Source organism: Clupea harengus, chromosome 22 (genome assembly GCF_900700415.2).
Source record: "Clupea harengus chromosome 22, Ch_v2.0.2, whole genome shotgun sequence".
Taxonomy (NCBI): domain Eukaryota; kingdom Metazoa; phylum Chordata; class Actinopteri; order Clupeiformes; family Clupeidae; genus Clupea; species Clupea harengus.
Window position 1 is genome coordinate 20,847,259 of NC_045173.1, and position 19,091 is coordinate 20,866,349.

At 42.0% G+C, this 19,091-nt stretch overlaps 2 protein-coding genes across 5 annotated transcripts; both read left to right on the top strand.

Annotated features, from left to right (window-relative positions):
• The first annotated feature begins 30 nt into the window (after positions 1 to 30).
• Positions 31 to 7,875, top strand: casp3a (caspase 3, apoptosis-related cysteine peptidase a). Of its 3 annotated transcripts, none has more exons than XM_031560420.1 (7): positions 31 to 86; positions 927 to 1,034; positions 1,700 to 1,842; positions 3,180 to 3,308; positions 3,736 to 3,911; positions 7,106 to 7,220; positions 7,600 to 7,875. In XM_031560420.1, exons 2-7 carry the CDS (start codon positions 967 to 969, stop codon positions 7,827 to 7,829), a joined length of 861 nt encoding a protein of 286 aa, XP_031416280.1. In that variant the 5' UTR covers positions 31 to 86; positions 927 to 966; the 3' UTR covers positions 7,830 to 7,875. The 3 variants fall into 3 exon arrangements, with proteins under 3 accessions (XP_031416280.1, XP_031416283.1, XP_031416282.1); XM_031560423.2 differs by lacking the exon at positions 31 to 86 and adding an exon at positions 161 to 179; XM_031560422.2 differs by lacking the exon at positions 31 to 86 and adding an exon at positions 218 to 344.
• A 2,133-nt stretch (positions 7,876 to 10,008) lies between these two features.
• Positions 10,009 to 18,883, top strand: LOC105892594 (caspase-3-like). Of its 2 annotated transcripts, none has more exons than XM_012818887.3 (6): positions 10,009 to 10,162; positions 10,619 to 10,707; positions 10,948 to 11,082; positions 11,572 to 11,750; positions 18,021 to 18,150; positions 18,579 to 18,883. In XM_012818887.3, the coding sequence occupies exons 2-6, from the start codon at positions 10,629 to 10,631 to the stop codon at positions 18,803 to 18,805; spliced, it is 750 nt and encodes a 249-aa protein (XP_012674341.2). In that variant the 5' UTR covers positions 10,009 to 10,162; positions 10,619 to 10,628; the 3' UTR covers positions 18,806 to 18,883. The 2 variants fall into 2 exon arrangements, with proteins under 2 accessions (XP_012674341.2, XP_031416295.1); XM_031560435.2 differs by having other exon boundaries at positions 10,953 to 11,082.
• The last annotated feature ends 208 nt before the right edge of the window (positions 18,884 to 19,091 follow it).

The window sequence follows — 19,091 nt, forward strand, 5'->3', positions numbered from 1 at the left end:
GCTCGCCCGCCATTCGTTTATAAATAAAACAAAGCATGCCGGGAAATGTAGACAGAACCTAGCACTATTAACTTCCTGAATCCAAGGTAGGTGGATGGTGCCTTTTATGGTCTGAAATTGGTTTCACATCTTTAACTTGTAACTGCACAACACTTATGTATTTGCTTGACCACCAACTTGTGAGTTTTGTTCTGTCATATAATTAACATTTCGAACTTCGAGGATAGGTCTTGTGTTGGCTTACAGCTTAAGCATTTGTATGTTCACTTCGGTATTGACATAGAGTTGGTGCATGGAAACTATCGTTAACTAATTTTGACATACATCAGTATTGTTGGAACTAGGTAATGAGCTTAATATGCCTTTTGTGATATATGCTGAGTTGTTCCAAAATATAAATGTTAACTGTTGCAGCACAATAACAACCTAACGTTAAGAGACAGAAAGTCATTCGACTGCACTCGTAACTGCTGTGCAGTTTAGTGGCGCTGTTCTTTCCCATTGTAGCCTGCTTTACGTTGAATGTATCAGTCAGTTGTATTTCTGCTGTGATAATCAGTTCACGAAAAGAAAGCATGTGCATGTCTGTGCATGCGTGGCCGCTGCAACTCCTTTGTTATAATTGCTGCGTCAGCCATGTATCCCCTTTGCTTTTTCTCAGATGTTGGTTCGACCAATTTATCTCGTAAAGTTTCTACTTATCAACATTATCATCTGTCTTTAACTCATTTGTATTGTGTTGCCATCCCTAAGCCTTTGTGTACTATACTTGTGTGACATCATCGGTCTTGTTTTTCTCCCGGACCGCTCCCATTGGTTAACAACACCAGTCGGCAACAAAGAAACTGACATGTGCATGACTGTAGAAGCAGCAGTCTGACTTGCAGTGCGATTTCACCTGTAAACCCCGGATTCTTTTTCATTAGTTTTACACAGTTGGGCTGCGGTACTCTTTGCTCGTAGATCATGTCTGGGTTGGAAACAAACGGAGCGAATGGGGATCGCGTTGACGCCAGACGTGAGGGTGAATCAGGGTAAGATGATCTTAACTACTGTTACCATGCAGGTTTGTGAGCTGATGCAATGGTCTATGTTGGCAATACTACTGGATACACACATGCACTGGCATTCACTTGTGCGGTTTATCTTTATGATAAAGATAATGCATGTTGTATTACAATTGATTCTAGCCAAACAGCACAGTATATAAATATATATAGCCTACCATCTGTCTTACCAAACTGTTCTCTGCTTAGTGATTTTGTTCCAGTGCCGATACAAGTTTATGTTTGTCAGTGCTGTGTGTTGTGTCAGTGCTGTGCGTATACCCCCCCCCCCCCCCCCCCCAAAAAAAACCCTATTTGTAAGTTAGCTGTCAGAGTAAAACAGTTGATTCTGTATTCTAGGAACAACATGTCTTCTGTTCACTTCCACTGAATGCATGCCCTTGGCAGACACCCGAAAGCCCCAGTTTTAACAGGGAATGCAGCTGTCTAATTGTCTTGACCGCTGCATTCATTATTTATTTGTAATTTTACCTAGTCTCTCTTGAATATCTGTGGTCATGATGTAACCCAGATGCTCTAGTCAAAGCTTGTTGACCTGACTGTGAGGTACAGTGTACTGTAAGTATATTTACTTTTCCCATACACACCATATTTGAGTCTCTGTCTCTTGTCCCAAACTGAAATCTTTCCAGAGGTGCACAGGCGTCTGCTAGTTCTTCAGAGCTCATGCAGGTGGATGCCAAGCCCAAGTCCTACTCTTTCAGATACAACCTCAACTACCCCAGCATGGGCCACTGTATCATCATTAACAACAAGAACTTTGACCGCAGCACAGGTAGGCTACATTTACCCTGAGTCGTTTAATAGCACATCTGAAAAAGTTGCATAGTTAAGGCTAAATAACATGAAGCATTTACTTGGCACGTCCGTTACAGAAGTTAGATAGAAATGTAGATGATAATACTTAAGATAATAGTTATAATGGTATAAGATACATCATAAAAATAAATGAATTCATTAAAATATAGCTGCAAATAGCAATGAGGGGACTGAGCAGCCCCGCAGTGCATAGTTCCTGATGGAATCTTGATGACTATTAACTATGTCAAGAGCATTGTGGTAAGCACTCGCAGCTAGTTTTATGTTAAGTGACCAAAGATTAGCCATGATAGGAACTTGCTTCCTTTTTGGCGGCTGAATTCAACGTGATGTTTTGCAGCACTTCTCTTAGTTCAAAGTAGTTAGGAAAAGAAGATAGGACAGATACGACTGCAGTTTGTTTTGGTTTTCATTTTGATACAACAAAGTGTTGCTGAGATATGACTTCACTTCCTGTTTGGATGCAAATGGCGAAGGCTTTCAAAAATAAAATAATTCATATAGATACCTTTGTGAGGCTTGGTCGGAAGATCATCTATGCCAATTTTGGTTAAGACTGGCAAAAAAAATGGGGCCTTAACCAAGATGTGAGACAGCAGAAAATCTAATATGGCAGAAATTGAGGGCACGCAAGATCATGAAGATATTAAAAACTAACAAGGGTATTATAATCAATATCAGATATTATAGGGAGCAATTGAAGGAAGTGGAGGTGTGGGTGTGATGTATTTGATTCTGGTACATGTAAGGGGTTAAGCAACTGTGCATATGTCTCTGCATATGTCTCTGCATATGTCAACTCATGCATACATTTACTTGCTGGAAGTAATCCTGTGACCTTTTATTACTTGCATTACTTGCATCCTGTTCCACCAGTTGAGCTGCTCTATAACAGGTTGGTCTCATTGATTCCCACCAGCTGAGCCTCAGTGTTAAACCCCTCAAAAACACAGCTGAGTTCCCAGCTCCTCAACCCAGCCTTAAAGACTTAAACCTAAAGACTCCCACCGGCACAGTTTTCTCATTCCAAGTCTTGTTTAATTACGCCCCTGTCACTGGGGAAAGCCCAGAAATGCGTCTGATGACTAGGGAAACACACCTGAGATGCAGTGCCAAAAACACACAGGGGAGACTGGAACAGGTTTGAGGCCTGCTGTTCAGCCACGTTCAAAGAAATGTCAAATGTCCCAATGATTGCGTGTGAGTGTGAATGGGTGCACACATGCATGTGTGCCTGAGGGTTTAATCAACTTTGTGATTTTGGATGTTTTGTCTGTGTTCTTTTCCCTAAAGGCATGAATGTGCGGAATGGCACAGATGTCGATGCAGGAAATGCCATGAAGGTGTTTGGGAAGCTTGGTTACAAAGTGAAAGTGTTCAATGACCAGACTGTGGATCAGATTTTACAGGCCTTAACTGCAGGTAATTGCACATAATGATTTCCTTTTTGAAAAATCTTTTGAAGTATCACCCAACAATGCTATTAAACATGTTTAATTTACAGGTTTATTTTATAACCATGAAAGTTTAGGTATGTAAGGTGTGAGGTGGCTGTACCACTACGTCTGACTAATTGCACAAAATGTTCCATACATCTACCACAGCTATTCAAATTGCCACATGACTCCACATAATCATGAGTTGCCTGTGAAAAGCATTAGCAAGAAGCAGTTAGTTTAGTTGAGCTACTAGTGAAATGGGTGCTATGAGTCTGTTCATTCAAAATGGTTCCCTTTGACAGAACGTTTTGTCATTCTGATTCCTTAGGGAACATAGACGTAACTATGATGCCATGAAGTGCCTTTGTGACCCATGGTTAAAAATAAAAGTGTGCCCTTTTGTTCGACAGTTGCTAAGGATGACCACAGTCGCTGTGCCTCATTTGTGTGTGTGCTCCTGAGCCACGGGGACGAGGGGGTGTTTTTCGGCACTGACCGTTCCATTGAGATGAAGACTCTCACCAGCCTGTTCAGGGGGGACCGCTGCACCTCTCTGGTGGGCAAGCCCAAACTCTTCTTCATTCAGGTAACAACACTACCACATCTCCCATTCTCTGCTTACGGTGCAAACTCATGACAGTGACGCGATACGCTTCCATCACTTTGAGTGGGCGTGTTGTAGCGTGTGGAAATAGCATTTTCAAACTGTCAGAGACGACACCAAACATTCAGTTTGGCCGCTGCGGGAAAAATCGCTCCTCATTTGCATAGGATTCAACATTTTTCAACTTTTATCGGTCGCGTCGCCCAAAAAGGTGGTCTACGTCACAATGGATTGGCTCCCGTTGAAATGCATGGGATTAGAATATCGCGTCGCTCGTAACGGTGTCATGGGTTTCCACCGTTACAGTTTAGACTATGAGCCATTCCCACAGTGTCTGACTGGACCCTGGCAGGGACAAACAGAACACAAATAAATATTGAGCTTTTTAAAATGGAGACAGGTGAATAGATCAGTGAGAACACAGTCATGCCTGTAAATGCTCATATCTGTCCTGTCTGTCTGGCATGAGTAAATATTTGGATGAGGAGGTTTAAACGGGTGGAAAGTGTTCCCTCCTCCCCTTGCCTTGATGCATTGCGTTGAGTGGACTACATGTGACATATCTGGTTAGCATGTGACTGTAGGCCTATTCGACTGGTCGCTTTTCGTTCTGTACTAAGCCAAAGTGCTGAACAATTTTTATATGACTGGGGCTACACCGTTTTCCGCACGACACCCCCTGTAGCACTTTCTGCACGGGCAGGATCCATTGCGTTGCCAAGTGGAACTCTGTCCCGTGGTCATTTAAAATAATATATCAGAGTTTTTATCTGGTTAAGTAATTTTAGCATGAAACCACTTATATTTTGGTATGTTTTGTAATATTTTGTAGCATACAAACGACTCTAAGCTACTTTTAGATCCGCTTTATCTAGTGTAGACCAAGGCACAGGAGGAAATATGGCATGTTGACAGACACACCCTAGGCCTACAGTCTGTAAAACTGTACTTCTGTTGTCTCGTTGCACTCCCATCATTTGAGTGTTTTGTTTTGCATGTCTTCCTGATGTTTCGTTCTCCTCGTCTTTTGACTTTTGTTGCAAATCAAACCTCATTCTGTGAATATCATGGGACTGAGCTATGTTTGATTAATCTGGTAAATGAGTCTGTAAGAAATACGGCTTTTTCGTGTCCCCCAGTTAGCAAGCTTATATCAGTCCACTTCTGGTACACTCACGGACTTCCAATTACTTTAGTTTAACTGGGTGTGGGTATTAAGATAATAACATCAGATGTTGGCAATTTCTGGATTTCCTAAATCAGCCTTGGCATAGTTAAAAATGTTAAGGGTTGGTGAAAATTAATGAAGAAGTATAAGTTAATAAAAAGTAAAAAAAAAAATTAAGCTAGTGGCAAAATGGTGAGCTGTTTGGAAAGCAATTGGGCCAACAATTGGTCTGCTGCTTTTTCACGAACTGGGCCATTACCATTATGACATTTTATTTAGAAATATGCTGATTGTAACATCTTGTAGCCTATATAAAGATTTAGTAAGTCAGTCCAAATCAGTGCTGAAACCATCTTTATGACCGTTTATAATGAAGATTTTAGTCTGTTACATGTGAGGACAGCAGATTTATTTGTAGTCAGATAGTGCAATTGCCACCTACTGACCTTTCTTGGTATTGCGGGTTGTAAATACTAAACCCTGGATGTGTAGCCTGGGGCTGGGCGCAGCGTGCCACATTAGGTCCTAGTTACTGGAGAACTCCTTATAGTTTTACTAGCATGTACCAGCAACTATTTTTTTTACCTGATTTGTCTAGAATTCATGTAGACAGAGAAAATCTATTAAAGCTGTGAATCGTCCATAACACTGACAAAAATCTACATTAAGTTTCTGAACATATTGTCCAGCCCAACGTCCACTGGTCATCCACAAACCACAGTTCATTGCAACAAATCAGCCAACACCCCTTTTCTGTCTGTCTAGAGTGTGTCTGTCTAGAGCCGTGTGTGAGAGAGAGAGATGCAGTGTAAGTAAATACCTGATCAAGGAGAAAAGAGCTTTAAGCAATGTCACAAATATGTCTTAATCTGATGGACTCAAGTACCAAATAAACAATAGATGAGGAGAGATTTTTGTTTAATGCCAGTGCATAAGAACATGTGAGTTGTATCTTCAGCTAGTTTTTGAATGTTGGCCGTTAACCATGTAGCCCATTCCACCACCACACCAAATCTTGCTTGGGACTTCTGCGTGGTGTTTGGGTAGTCAGGCACCAGCTGATGTGCGGTGGGCGAGATGGACTGTAGTCCTGTGAAGAGACATGATCAGTGGTGTGACCGCTTTTCAGCTGATCAAAAATGTGCTGCTGTGTGCTACTGCTGAGAGACAGAAAATACAAATCATGGTCTGCTTATTGGACTATACAATGCTTTGGTGGTGTTACCCTTGAATCCGAGGCCTCATAGCTTGTGTCAAAAAAAAGTGAAGCACTACATTTTGGACCTCTGTATCGAGTTTGTATTGTTTTTGGGGACATTGTCAGTAGACGATGGGTGGAAGGGTAGACGATCAGTGTACCCGGTAGTGTGTTTTTGTTTGTATTGTGTTTGTGATGTGTAATATCAGTCATTTTTGTTATTTACCGCTAGCGATTACATACATTACAACATTGCTCCACCACAAGTGTAATTCAGGTACTATTAATGTTGAACAGCAGCGTTAAACGTGACACAACATTACATTACATCATTAAAATGGTTTCACTTGAATGCATGGGTTGTCATTGTTATATTACATAGGTTATAGGCAGGCATTGCAAAAGTCCTTGTATTACTATGAAAAATACCTAGATCATACATGAATGGTTTCAATTTGATTACAAAATAACACTGACCATTAATACTATTTCTTTATTTGACGTGACTAATTTGTATGCATGTGATTGCATCAGGCCTTTGCACATTTCAGCGCTGTCACCGTTTCTCATATTGCATTTCAATTATGCCTAGAGTGCATTCAAAGCCTCAAGAAATGAACCACTTTTTAACACATCTTGCTGGACAGCTTCGAGGTTTTAAGAAGTTCCACCTCTCCCATCACATTTATGTGTGTGCACACTACGCATATGTGCGTCTGAGAAATCACGAGAAGCATGTGCAATGCCTTAAAATTGAGTCATCCAAGATGAAATACACAGTTTATTCACATGTTGGTGTTTGTCCCACAGGCATGCAGAGGAACCGATCTGGATGGAGGGATCGAGGTTGACAGTAACCCTGACGGCTCTCCGGAGAGAATCCCTGTGGAGGCTGACTTCCTGTATGCCTACTCCACTGCACCAGGTACTCACTCCCACTCCCCTGTGCTTCATCTTCACCGGCTTCACAGACATATTGCCCTCTGACTCATGGCTTACACAGAGTCAACTGAGATCTAGATGCCTGTTAGGGAAATTGGTGTATGGCCATTAAAATGTGTATGGCTCAGAGTCTGTGAGATCTGCTGTAACTGTACCTATGCAAGATCACAGCAATGCTTCACCTCAAGCAAGACCTGTGAAAAACCTGCCTAAGAGTATGTGGTTAAGAGTATGTGCTTATTTTTGCTCATGCTTTCTCTTTCTTTCTCTCTCTCTCTCTTTTTCACTCACACAATCACTCTTCTTACTTTCTATCACAATGTCTCTCTATCTCTCTCACTCCTCTCCTGTTATTCTCACAGGTTATTATTCCTGGAGGAACACCACGACAGGCTCCTGGTTCATGCAGTCCCTTTGTGAGATGTTCACCAAATACGGCAAAGAGCTGGATCTCCTGCAGATCATGACCCGCGTCAACCACAAGGTGGCACTGGACTTTGAGTCTGTCTCCAACATGCCCGGCTTTGATGCCAAAAAGCAGATCCCCTGCATTGTGTCCATGCTAACCAAAGACATGTACTTCACATCCTAAAAGGGATAAGAAGCTTGTCTCTTTTTTTTTTTTCTTCAGGTGTTCAGCTTCTGGGGTCAACTGTGCGTTACTAGGTCTCAGGTTCAGGCTGCAAAGTACACTTTCAAAGCACTCAAGTCAGATTATTTTTCCACAAAGCATTCTGTGAAAACAGGTTTTACCACTGCAATTTTTTACATTGTGAAGGGGTTATAATTTCTTTATGTCTCAGCAGTGTGTGTGTGTGTATGTGTGTGGGGGGTTGTGTTTATCTTAGCTTTGAACATTCATTCATGATTATGCAGTCCTTCATACAATTGTGTCCACATTGGTACTGTACCCTCTGGTATTTCTGAACCAATGGACTAAAACACTTCAGGGAGCTGGGGCCAGTCAGTTAGTAGTTTACGTTTAACATTGTGTAGGGAGGCGCTTCTCCCACTTCTCTGCAGATCTGTTTTGTAGTAATGGGTAATATATATAATGTATCAGGTGGACACCCATGAACGATGGTTGGCCATTCATCTTTAATACCCCGCATTTGCTTATCATAGGCTATGACCACATGCATGAACCTCACAGGGTAACCTTGCAGCCCATAATGTACATTTAAATGAATACTTCACTTAAGATAAGGTGCTTTTGGCTCAGTAGCCACATGTGATGGCAGGGATTTTGTAGCTTTTGATAAGTTGGTGTTTCATGAACTTGAAGCTGAAGCATCAGATGGTGTTAGCTGGTCATGCATTAGCAACATGCAGGCGTTAGACAATGTGATTTTTTTTTTTTTAAACATTTAATTAGAGGCCTCAAAATCTTCCCAGGAGGGGATGTGTGAACCAAGGGAATCAGGGAACCCTTTAACTCTACATCTAATCACAGCGCTGGTTCTTCAGACATTCATGACTTTTTTGGTATGCAGTCAAAAGCAGTTTACTGCAAGGCTAAAGTTCCTCTTTTCAATTGAGCTGTCTGCCAAGTCTGTTTCTTGAGTTATGCTCATGTGTTGGTTCCTAAAACAGACACAGGTTGTCATCTGATAACATCAATCAGCAGGCATTCCAAGTGTTCCTTACAGAGCTTTAACATGCAAATGGCATTCCTAACAAACTCAAGTGCTTGTTTCACACCAGGACAATCAGTGTGATTGTTGAGAATAGTTTGGCTGAGATAAATCATTTCAGAGGACCGTAATGCCAGTCATATGTTGTAGGTGTGGTTGCAACCCTGTCCTTTGCCATTCCTTTAATTGGTCTGATAGTGTGAGCCATAACACTCAACAGATGTGACCGGGTGATGAAGACATGGCGTGCCGTGCTGTGAACAACTCTACCAGCAGCACACATCCAAGGCCATGTCTAACCAGCCAGCAAGCAACATGGTCTTGTCATTTTGTAATTCAGTCGGAAATGTAATTTTATTTAAATTTGTATACAGTATGTGCAGGTATGAGATGTCTGAATTGGAAAAGAAAATGATCTTTAGGTTGTGAAATTGACTGTTCTTAAAGTCCTAAATATAGCCTCCATTTCTTGTTAGTGGAATTACTAGCACATGAATAAAAATCTCTCCATTTAGTGGACCAGTATTGGGAATGTTCATATCAAACAGCTGGTTACATTTTTCCTTGTATGTTATGGTGTGATGGTTTTTATTCATCATACATATGTTGTAGATTGCAAAAATGTTCAGGTGACGTACTTTTCACTGATAAATATGCTGACTTCATGATGAAAAGGTCATATTTTTATTTAATTTAGTTGTTAAATGTCATTACTTTCCACATCAGTTCCACTCATATTTGTGGTAGTTTTTTGCTGAAGAATAAACCATCAGAAACAACTTTGAACTGTTATGCACTGCATATTTAAAACATTTACTGTAGTCTCAATTATGAGACAGTGTACTTATGATGGAAACAAGACTGAAAATCTGTTCTGTTGCGTGCTACTGTGGTGTAAAGTAGCAGTAGCAGAGGGCTCAGTCTTGGGTTGGATTGATTTCAGTGAACTAAACAGTATGCTGAAGACCATAGGGAGCCTATCAGAAGCAGCGTACTAAACTCATCCATGGCATGAGACTTCTCCAGAGTAGAGTAATTATGCATTTGCTTTTAGACAACAACCTGAAGCCCAACTCCACTGATAGCATGCCTGCTGATACTGCCTCTGCAGTACATTTCTGTTAAACATTAACCAGAGCTATAATAGAGAGGTGTATCCATTTATTGGCTTGTCATGTGGAAACCAAAGTGAAAGTATAGCAGGATCTCTTTCGTGTAAGATGCCATAGGCGGAATTAGTCTTTTCTAGTCTTTAAGATATACAGGCCACTGAAAACACAGGCACTGCGTGGTAAGTAGTGTGTGTGTGTGTGTGTGTGAGAGAGACAGAGACAGAGGGCAAATAAGTAGTAGATCTGAGGCAACATGTTTTAAACCAATAATGAATCAATCACAAGCTGATACATGCTTTTGATTTGGAGAATGCATAAATTAGAATGCAAACTGTCTCCGGTACTGGTACATTGTCATTAGAATATATCGAATAATATCGGATTTAGAGAGCCTGAAGTTTATCCCATGTGGGAACCTTACCATAAATGGATATCTCACAGTGGCTTGCATGTGACCAGGAAGTAATTTGACACTCAGTTGGTGGTTGAGACAACACAAGCAGGCTATCATCTCTCAAATGATTATTTTATCCTGTCGGCTATCATAAATGAACTATATTTAACGTCCATGCTTCTTTCCTACATGCGTCATTAACTATATGAGACATTAAGGATCTGTCTGTATATCTTCACAGTCATGGAATAATGGACTCGTCTTTTGAGTACAGCAGAGAGCACAAACACATTGGTAGATGCCTTATAATAAACAATGAAACATTTGATGGTAAGTAGACATTCTTTTTTTCCTAATTAACAGTATGACATAACATAACAAACATGGTTGGGTTTTCACAATTACTAACTGCAGCTACAACTGAACTGCATAAGCCGAAAACATCAATGGGGCTGATGGGATTTATATGAACAAAACCAACCTTAACATGAACACTCTAAACAATACAAAACCTCAAAAGAGTCACAGGAACAACTGAACCAATGTGTGCATAATGCTCATCCCTGTAAGGTCAGCCTCATCTTCAGAGGTGTGGCACAGAGGAGGATGGGAACAAACTGAGGGTGACGTTCAAAGTGCTAGGCTTCAGCGTGCGGATGGAGAAAGATCTAACTGTGGCCGACATGAGACGCGTTCTTCGGGAGGGTAACCCACCTAGCATAACTATTACACATTGTCTGTGTTTCACTTTCCTTATGGTCTGGCAGTGCTCTACTGGTATCTGTTGTCATGTATGAAGCCAGTAATGGGTATTTATTATTCCAGAGTAATAATTTAATTGGATCAAACTGTACCTGAATTTCTTTTTATTTTATTTTTTACACCAACGCGTTTGCCTCCCTGAGCCATTCCCCTCATGTCACTCATTACTGGACCCCTACCATTAGCCTCAGATAAGATGCTGCCTTGCTAATCTCCAGACTGCGATACATACAAAAAGTAAAACTGGTGAACAGTAGACTGAAACTGGGCTCAAAAAGGAATGTGATGTCAGCCTTGTTCAAAAGAGAGCATTACTAAGGGTTTGTGACATTGTTTGTGTGTATGTGTGTGTGTGTGTGTGTGTGTGTGTGAGTGTGTGTGTGAGTGTGTGTGGGGCATTCATGCACATGTGATCTAACCCTGGTCTTGCAGAGTCTGAAGAGGACCACAGTGAGATGTCCTGCTTTGTGTGTGTGCTGCTAAGTCACGGGGAGCAGGGGCTGCTGATGGGGGCTGACGGAGCCCACATCTCCATCAGGAGCCTGGCCTCCACCCTCACCTCCCACAACTGCCGCACACTCCAGGGCAAGCCCAAACTCTTCTTTATACAGGTATGGATGAATAGACTGTGAGACAGGCCTACAGGCAAACGGGTAGATAGATTAAGCGATGCAGTATAGGTACATAAATAAGTGAAAGAACACACAGTGGTAGAAAAACTGATCAAGCCATATTTCAAAGAAACACATTAGTGCAAGAGCTACAGGATGAATCTCGATTCAAAGCCAAATGCATGACTTTCAAGTTTCCAAACCAATGTTTGATGGATGAACACATTTTATGGACTGCAGTGTGGATTCTGACACAGATGAATCTTCTTTGGTACGGACACTAGAGGGCGCCATATTCCTGAAAATATCTGCAAGTGCTCAAACTAATTATCCCCAACGGAGATCTCCACACATCAGGTGCATTACGGCATCATCGGGAGAATATAACAGACACATGAATACACATTCTCCTCAGTTCTCCCAGATCAACCATATAGTGTGGCTACATAGTTATGTATATACTTACCCTAGAAGGGTAGATAGAATACTGAAACATGAAGCTTGACCATAACAGTGGCAACAAATAAGTGAGATACATTCACTTGTCATTGAAGGGTGATTATGGAGGCCAAATTACTCAAAGAATACAGGAGGTCAACAAAATATTTTAAGATTGGTTTGGTAAATCACATGTAAATATCAGAAACAGTAAGTACAAAAACATGCACACTTTTCAAAGAACTTAACTTCAAGTTAAATGAAGTCCAACCTGCAGCACTTTGCAAGGTAAGTCTGCTAAGCAAAAGGAGGATATGAATAGAGGGCCCTGAAGTGCAGGTATGTCAGTCACAAAAACAGCAAAGGGACCCGGACCAGTGTCAAAAATCACAGCACATGCTTAACACCAAAAGTCAATGGTCTCTGATCAGGACAGGTGGACCCAGGGAAGAGCAATGATAATAATAATCACAGCTCTAAATTGATTTAATTCTATCATCAATCCTTATCTGAACCAGTATAAAAACAGTGTGTCATGAGCTGCAAAGCTTTTACTTATGGATGGACTACCTACCTAGTTAACAGGGAACAAACAAACAAACATTTATAATCATATAAACAATAAACATATACAGACGTGGACAAAATGGTTGGTACCCTTCCGTTAAAGAAAGAAAAACCCACAATGGTCACTGAAATAACTCGAAACTGACAAAAGTAATAATAAATCAAAATTAACTGAAAATTAACTTATGAAAATCAGACATTACTTTTGAATTGTGGTTCAACAGAATAATAATTAAAAAAAATAAATATGGAACTGGCCTGGACAAAAATGATGGAACCCCTAGAAAAGATTGAAAATAATTTGACCATAGGGACATGTTAAACTAAGGTGTGTCCTCGAATTAGTATTACATGTGTCTTCAAACTTGTATTCAGTCAGTCTTTCTATTTAAAGGGTGAAAAGTAGTCACTGTGCTGTTTGGTATCGTGGTGTGTACCACACTGAACATGGATTAGATTAGATTAGATTCAACTTTATTGTCATTGCACAGAGTACAAGTACTGAGGAAACGAAATGCAGTTTAGCATCCAACCAGAAGTGCAAAATAGCAAAAAGTGCAGAGTATGTGCATATGTAAACTGGAATAAGTGAATAAATAGATATGTACAGTAAGAAATAGATATGCAATACGAACAGTAATTGGGACAAGAATAGCAGCAATTGAAGTTAGAAGTGTAGGTATGATAAGTATATGTAAAGTGCATGTGTAAGTATTAGTGGTGGTAATAAGTGAAATGAAGTGAAAGAAGTATTAGTAATATTATATTTAAGAGGTATTGTATGGTATAAGTACGATTAATACAGTAATAAGTGGTAAAAAAACATTCTGGTGCAAATGTTCAGTGGCTGGAGGAGGGGGTGGCAGTCAAGCCAGGGTGGAGGAGGGAAGTACAGTGCAAATGTTCAGTGGCTGGAGGAGGGTGTGTGGCAGTCAAGCCAGGGTGGAGGGGGGAAGTACAGTCACTGGGGGAGATGTGTGTGGGGGTGGGGGGCTATCCCCGTGGTGCAGAGTTCAGTAGAGTGACAGCCGCAGGGATGAAGCTGTTCCTGAACCTGCTGGTCGGGGAACGGAGCACCCTGTAGCGCCTCCCAGGGGGGAGGAGGGCAAACAGTCTGTGGCTGGGGTGAGAGCTGTCCTTTTCGATGCTGCGTGCCATCCACAGACATCTCTTGCTCTGGACAGCCTCAATGGTGGGGAGTGAGGAACCGGTGATGCGTTGGGCAGTTTTCACCACCCTCTGCAGTGATTTACGGTCCGCGACAGAGCAGCTGCCATACCATACTGAGATGCAGTTTGTAAGGATGCTCTCTATGGTGCAACGGTAGAAATTCTCTAGAATCTGAGGAGACAGATGGGCCTTCTTCAGTCTCCTCAGGAAGAAGAGACGCTGGTGTGCTTTCTTTACCAGGGATGAGGTGTTGAGGGTCCAAGAGAGGTCCTCAGAGATGTGGACACCCAGGAACTTGAAGCTGGCGACACGCTCAACCTCCATCCCGTTGATATGGATGGGGATGTGTGTGCCAGCTTTCTTCCTGAAGTCCACAATTAGCTCTTTGGTCTTCTTGGTGTTGAGAGCCAGGTTGTTGTCGGTGCTGGACCTCTTCTCTGTAGGCCGACTCATCGTTGTCACTGATGAGGCCAATCATCGTTGTGTCGTCTGAAAACTTGACAATGGTATTAGAACCATGTACAGGTGTGCAGTCGTAGGTGAAGAGGGAGTAGAGGAGAGGACTTAGCACACAGCCCTGTGGCACGCCGGTGTTCAGGATGAGGGTTGAGGAGGTGTGGTTCTCTACCCTAACAGACTGGCGTCTGTTGGATAGGAAGTCCAGTATCCAATTACAGAGGGAAGTGTTGATACCCAGATCACTGAGTTTCGTGATCAGTTTGAAGGGGATGACTGTGTTGAAGGCTGAACTGAAGTCTATGAACAGCATCCTCACATAGCTGTTGTTATTGTCCAGGTGAGAAAGGGCGGAGTGTAATGCCGTGGAGATGGCATCCTCCGTACTCCTATTCTTGCGGTAGGCGAATTGGAAGGGGTCCAGTGTGGGTGGTAAGCAGGTTTTGAGGTGAGCCAGGACCAACCTCTCGAAGCACTTCATGATGGTGGGGGTCAGTGCAACAGGGCGGAAGTCGTTTAGGCTCACTGCAGTGGAGTGTTTTGGCACCGGCACGATGGAGGTGGTTTTAAAGCAAGTGGGGACAGCAGCTTGGGCCAGTGACAGGTTGAATATGTCAGTCAAGACCTCAGCTAGCTGCCCAGCACAGGCCCTGAGCACGCGTCCGGGGATGCCATCAGGGCCAGCAGCCTTTCGTGCATTAGTCCTGCTCAGTGCGGCACACACGTCGGTGGAGGAGAGTGTTAGGGGCTGGTTGTCTGAAGTAAGCACAGCCTTGATGGCAGCCTCCTGGTTGTCCCTGTCGAAGCGTGCATAAAAGCTGTTAGGCTCGTCAGGGAAGGAGGCATCACTGTTTTGGGGGGTGGTGTTGGTGGGTTTGTAGTCTGTTATGGCCTGGATGCCTTGCCACATGCGTCGGGGGTCGGAGTTGTTCTTGAAGTGCTCCTCAATCCTTAGCTTGTGGCAGTGCTTGGCCTGGACCACAGAAAGGCAAGGAGAGAATTGTCTCAGGAGATTAGAAAGAAAATTATAGACAAGCATGTTAAAGGTAAAGGCTATAAGACCATCTCCAAGCAGCTTGATATTTCTGTGACTACAGTTGCACATATTGTTGCCAACCTCCCTGGACGTGGCCGCAAGAGGAAAATTGATGACAAATTGAAGAGATGGATAATACGAATGGTATAAAGAGCTGTTTTTTATTGCTCTTAGCTTGACTGTTCTCTCCCTTGTACGTCGCTTTGGACAAAAGCGTCTGCTAAATGACTACATGTAAATTTAAATGTAGCCCAGAATAACTTCCAACGAGATTAGAGGTGAACTCCAAGGTCAAGGTAAATCAGTGTCAGATTGCACCATCCGTCGCTGTTTGAGCCAAAGTCGACCGAGGAGGACACCACTGTTGAAAGCAAATCATAAAAAAGCGAGACTGGAATTTGCCAAAATGCATATTGACAAGCCACAGGGCTTCTGGGAGAATGTCCTTTGGACAGATGGCACAAAACATTCTTTGGACTCAAAGTCCAGAGAAAGCTAAACAGTCATGAGTAGGGTTGCAAAATTCCGGGAATATTCAAAGTTGGAAGCTTTCCATGGGAATTAACAGGAATATACGGGAATTAACGGGAATATATGGGAATTAACGGGACATTTTGGGGTTATTTATACTAACTGTATTTACCTTGTCATATGGCAGACAATGGGCCTCATTCTCGAACATTTTCTTACGTGTCTTCTTAAATATCTTCTTATGAACTTCGAAAGACCAACCTAAGATAAGATCTCCGCCGGATTCATGAACGCCTGGAAATGTTTTCTTAAACCGCCAAAGTGTTCTTAGCTGTGCACTGATTCTTAAATTGAACGCAATTTCTCGTAAACCTGAATTTGCATATATAAACGCCCCGCCAGCTTCTTATAAGGGCATAGCGACGTGTGCAGAATACACAGAATCCACAGGCAACACGAAAGCAACTTGAGACTGATCAAAATCATGTCAAAGCGGAAAGCGAACACCAGTCTGTTATGCCGTGTAGTGCATTTTAAAATACTGCTCTCACACGGCCAGCTTCGGTTTTGCTCGAACTTTACTGGAACGACTTTCAACATGTAACCATCACATCTACAGCCCGTATGCCTAGTGCATTCTGGGTAATGCAGTTCACTTAATCTGCACATAACAACACACGGTCCAGTAAACGCAGACCTAACTTAATAGAATGGATGTGAACGCAATCACCAACGATTTCTAACAAATTCAGCCCTATAGAAAATGGGCGCAGTCCAATCTGACCGATTTACGACTGCTATTTAGCGTTTTAGGCTAACTTTTGCTAAATATTTTTTTTCAAAATTTCCCAAATTCCCGAGTTTAACTTCCCATGGAAAGTTTCCGGAAATTTACCGGAAACTTTCCACCCCTTTGCAACCCTAGTCATGAGGCATGAGATCATTATAATACAAATAAAAAGGTGTATTTTAAAAACATAATTTATTTAGCTTCCAAACAAAAAACAACCTTTGAATGTCATGAAAAGGCTGAACAGTGTCATAAACACGAATTATCCCCAAAGGAGATCTCCACACCTCAGGTGCATGACTGATCATAAATATGCGTATGCACTGTCTCAGCTGGTTTAGTTATTATATTGTTTAGAATGATGCCAGTAAACAAACCCAGATTGGCATCCTAAAATATGGAGCAGGACACTATTCTTTCCAAACCTGGACTTTCCTCCACCATATGCAATAATACGGCATCATCGGGAGAATATAACAGACACATGAATACACATTCTCCTCAGTTCAAATCAGATCAACAATGCGTTTCCATCCTGAACTGGCAGAATTTATTCTGACATGACCACCAGAAGACCTGAGGTTCCTATGATTGAGAATGACGAAGGCGAGGGGACAGTGCAGCATGGCAGGGTGATACCGGCTGGAAATCACTTGGCACCTGAAGTTTCCAGAAACAGAGCTACTGTGACGTTCTAATAGACAGACTGGCTATATTACTACATATTGAAATGCAATATTGAAAAGTTATTTGTCTATATCAAAACGGGGTTGTATATGTCATATATGTTTAGAATAGCTATGTTTTTAAAGTGCATTTTGGTCAGGGTGAACCTTCCTGCAGGTGTCATTCCTATTCTTAATCTGGTTCACATTTCAGAACTACTCCAAAAAACATCAGACTCCTAGACAAACTGGGAATATAATTGATTTCCAGTAGGGGGCACTCTTACTGTCCCTGCACTACCCCTGCAGGCTTATGTGGCTGATCATGTCCCTTAGGTCAATGTCTATAATCACAATATCACAAATGTGAGTGTTGCTGATTTTTTTCTATTCACTTGCATGTTGCAAGTCTGTCAAGCATGTGGTCATGTCTGTTTCAGCTAATACAGCGTATTCATATTATTATAGAAGCACAGTTAGGTGTGCTAGAGTAGAACAAGGTCGTCCCCTTGCACATAAGGAACACCAGGTATCCTCACAGTTAATAGGCCCACTACAAAAAGTGAGATAACAGATTACAATGTATTTGTTGTAGGTCACAGTGTACAGGATGACCCCTCTGAAAGCTCTGTATTAGACTACTCTGACCCATTGTGAAATTCTGTGTTTCTTTGAAGGCTTGCCGGGGACAGCAGATGGACTCTGGTGTGGAGGCGGACTCTGTAGAACCAGAGGAGTTGGAAGAGTTTGCAGGGGTCTCTGAGGTCCCAGAAGAGGACTTCCTGTGCTGTCATTCTACAAGCTCAGGTGAGCCCAACAGCTCTGTTGTTTTGCTCCAGTGTCAAACGTGTAGTAATGCACGGCCTATTCACTCCCAGGCTGCATGTCCCAAAAGCATCTCTGTACAATGGCCAAGGTATTGTCTTCATAGACATGTCATCAAGGCTAGTAGTCTGTTTACTGTGAGAAATAATCTTCTAAGGCATTTCCCAAAAGCATCATTGTTACCTGATAGAAAGCTCCCGCTCTTAGTTTGACTGATCATAGAAAAACATGGTTTTGAGAAATGCAGCCCTGACCAACTAAGGTTTCCTTGCATTAAACTGGTTCTCCATCAAACCCACTATTAAGAGACCCATCACCATTATTGCCATATTAATCAGCATCCCGTTTGTAATAGAAATGAATGCAGAATCTCATTTCCTTCACTACTGAGTGTGTCTTCTCTCTCGTAGGCTACTTCTCCTGGAGAAATCAGGTGCTTGGATCTGCTTTCATCAGCTCTCTCTGTGACGTGCTGGCTCGACATAGACGTCAGGAAATAACCAAAATCCTGACCAGGGTCAGTTGCCACGTGGCCAGAAGCTTTCATTCTAAAACTGGCCAGAAGGATAGTCATGGCAAAAAACAAATGCCCTGCATTATCTCCAGACTCACCAGGGAGTTTTATCTACAAAAATGAGTCATCACAGCTCTTCATTGAACCGATAGAGCATCATTGTGCATGCAAACATGCAGAATTAAAGCATCTTAAAGCAAATCCACTACTTTAGTTTTGATTATGCAATACTTTTTCAGAGCACTTGGGCATACCTATGTCATAACCTTTGTTGCAGTTACCCAAAGGGTCACATTTTGTTTGGATGGTCTCCTTATATCTACAGATGTTCAGATTATTAACCAACTATCTGTTCAAACTCTTTTAACTACAATGTATGGTTAAGGTTAGAGGTTGGGTTTGGCTAAGG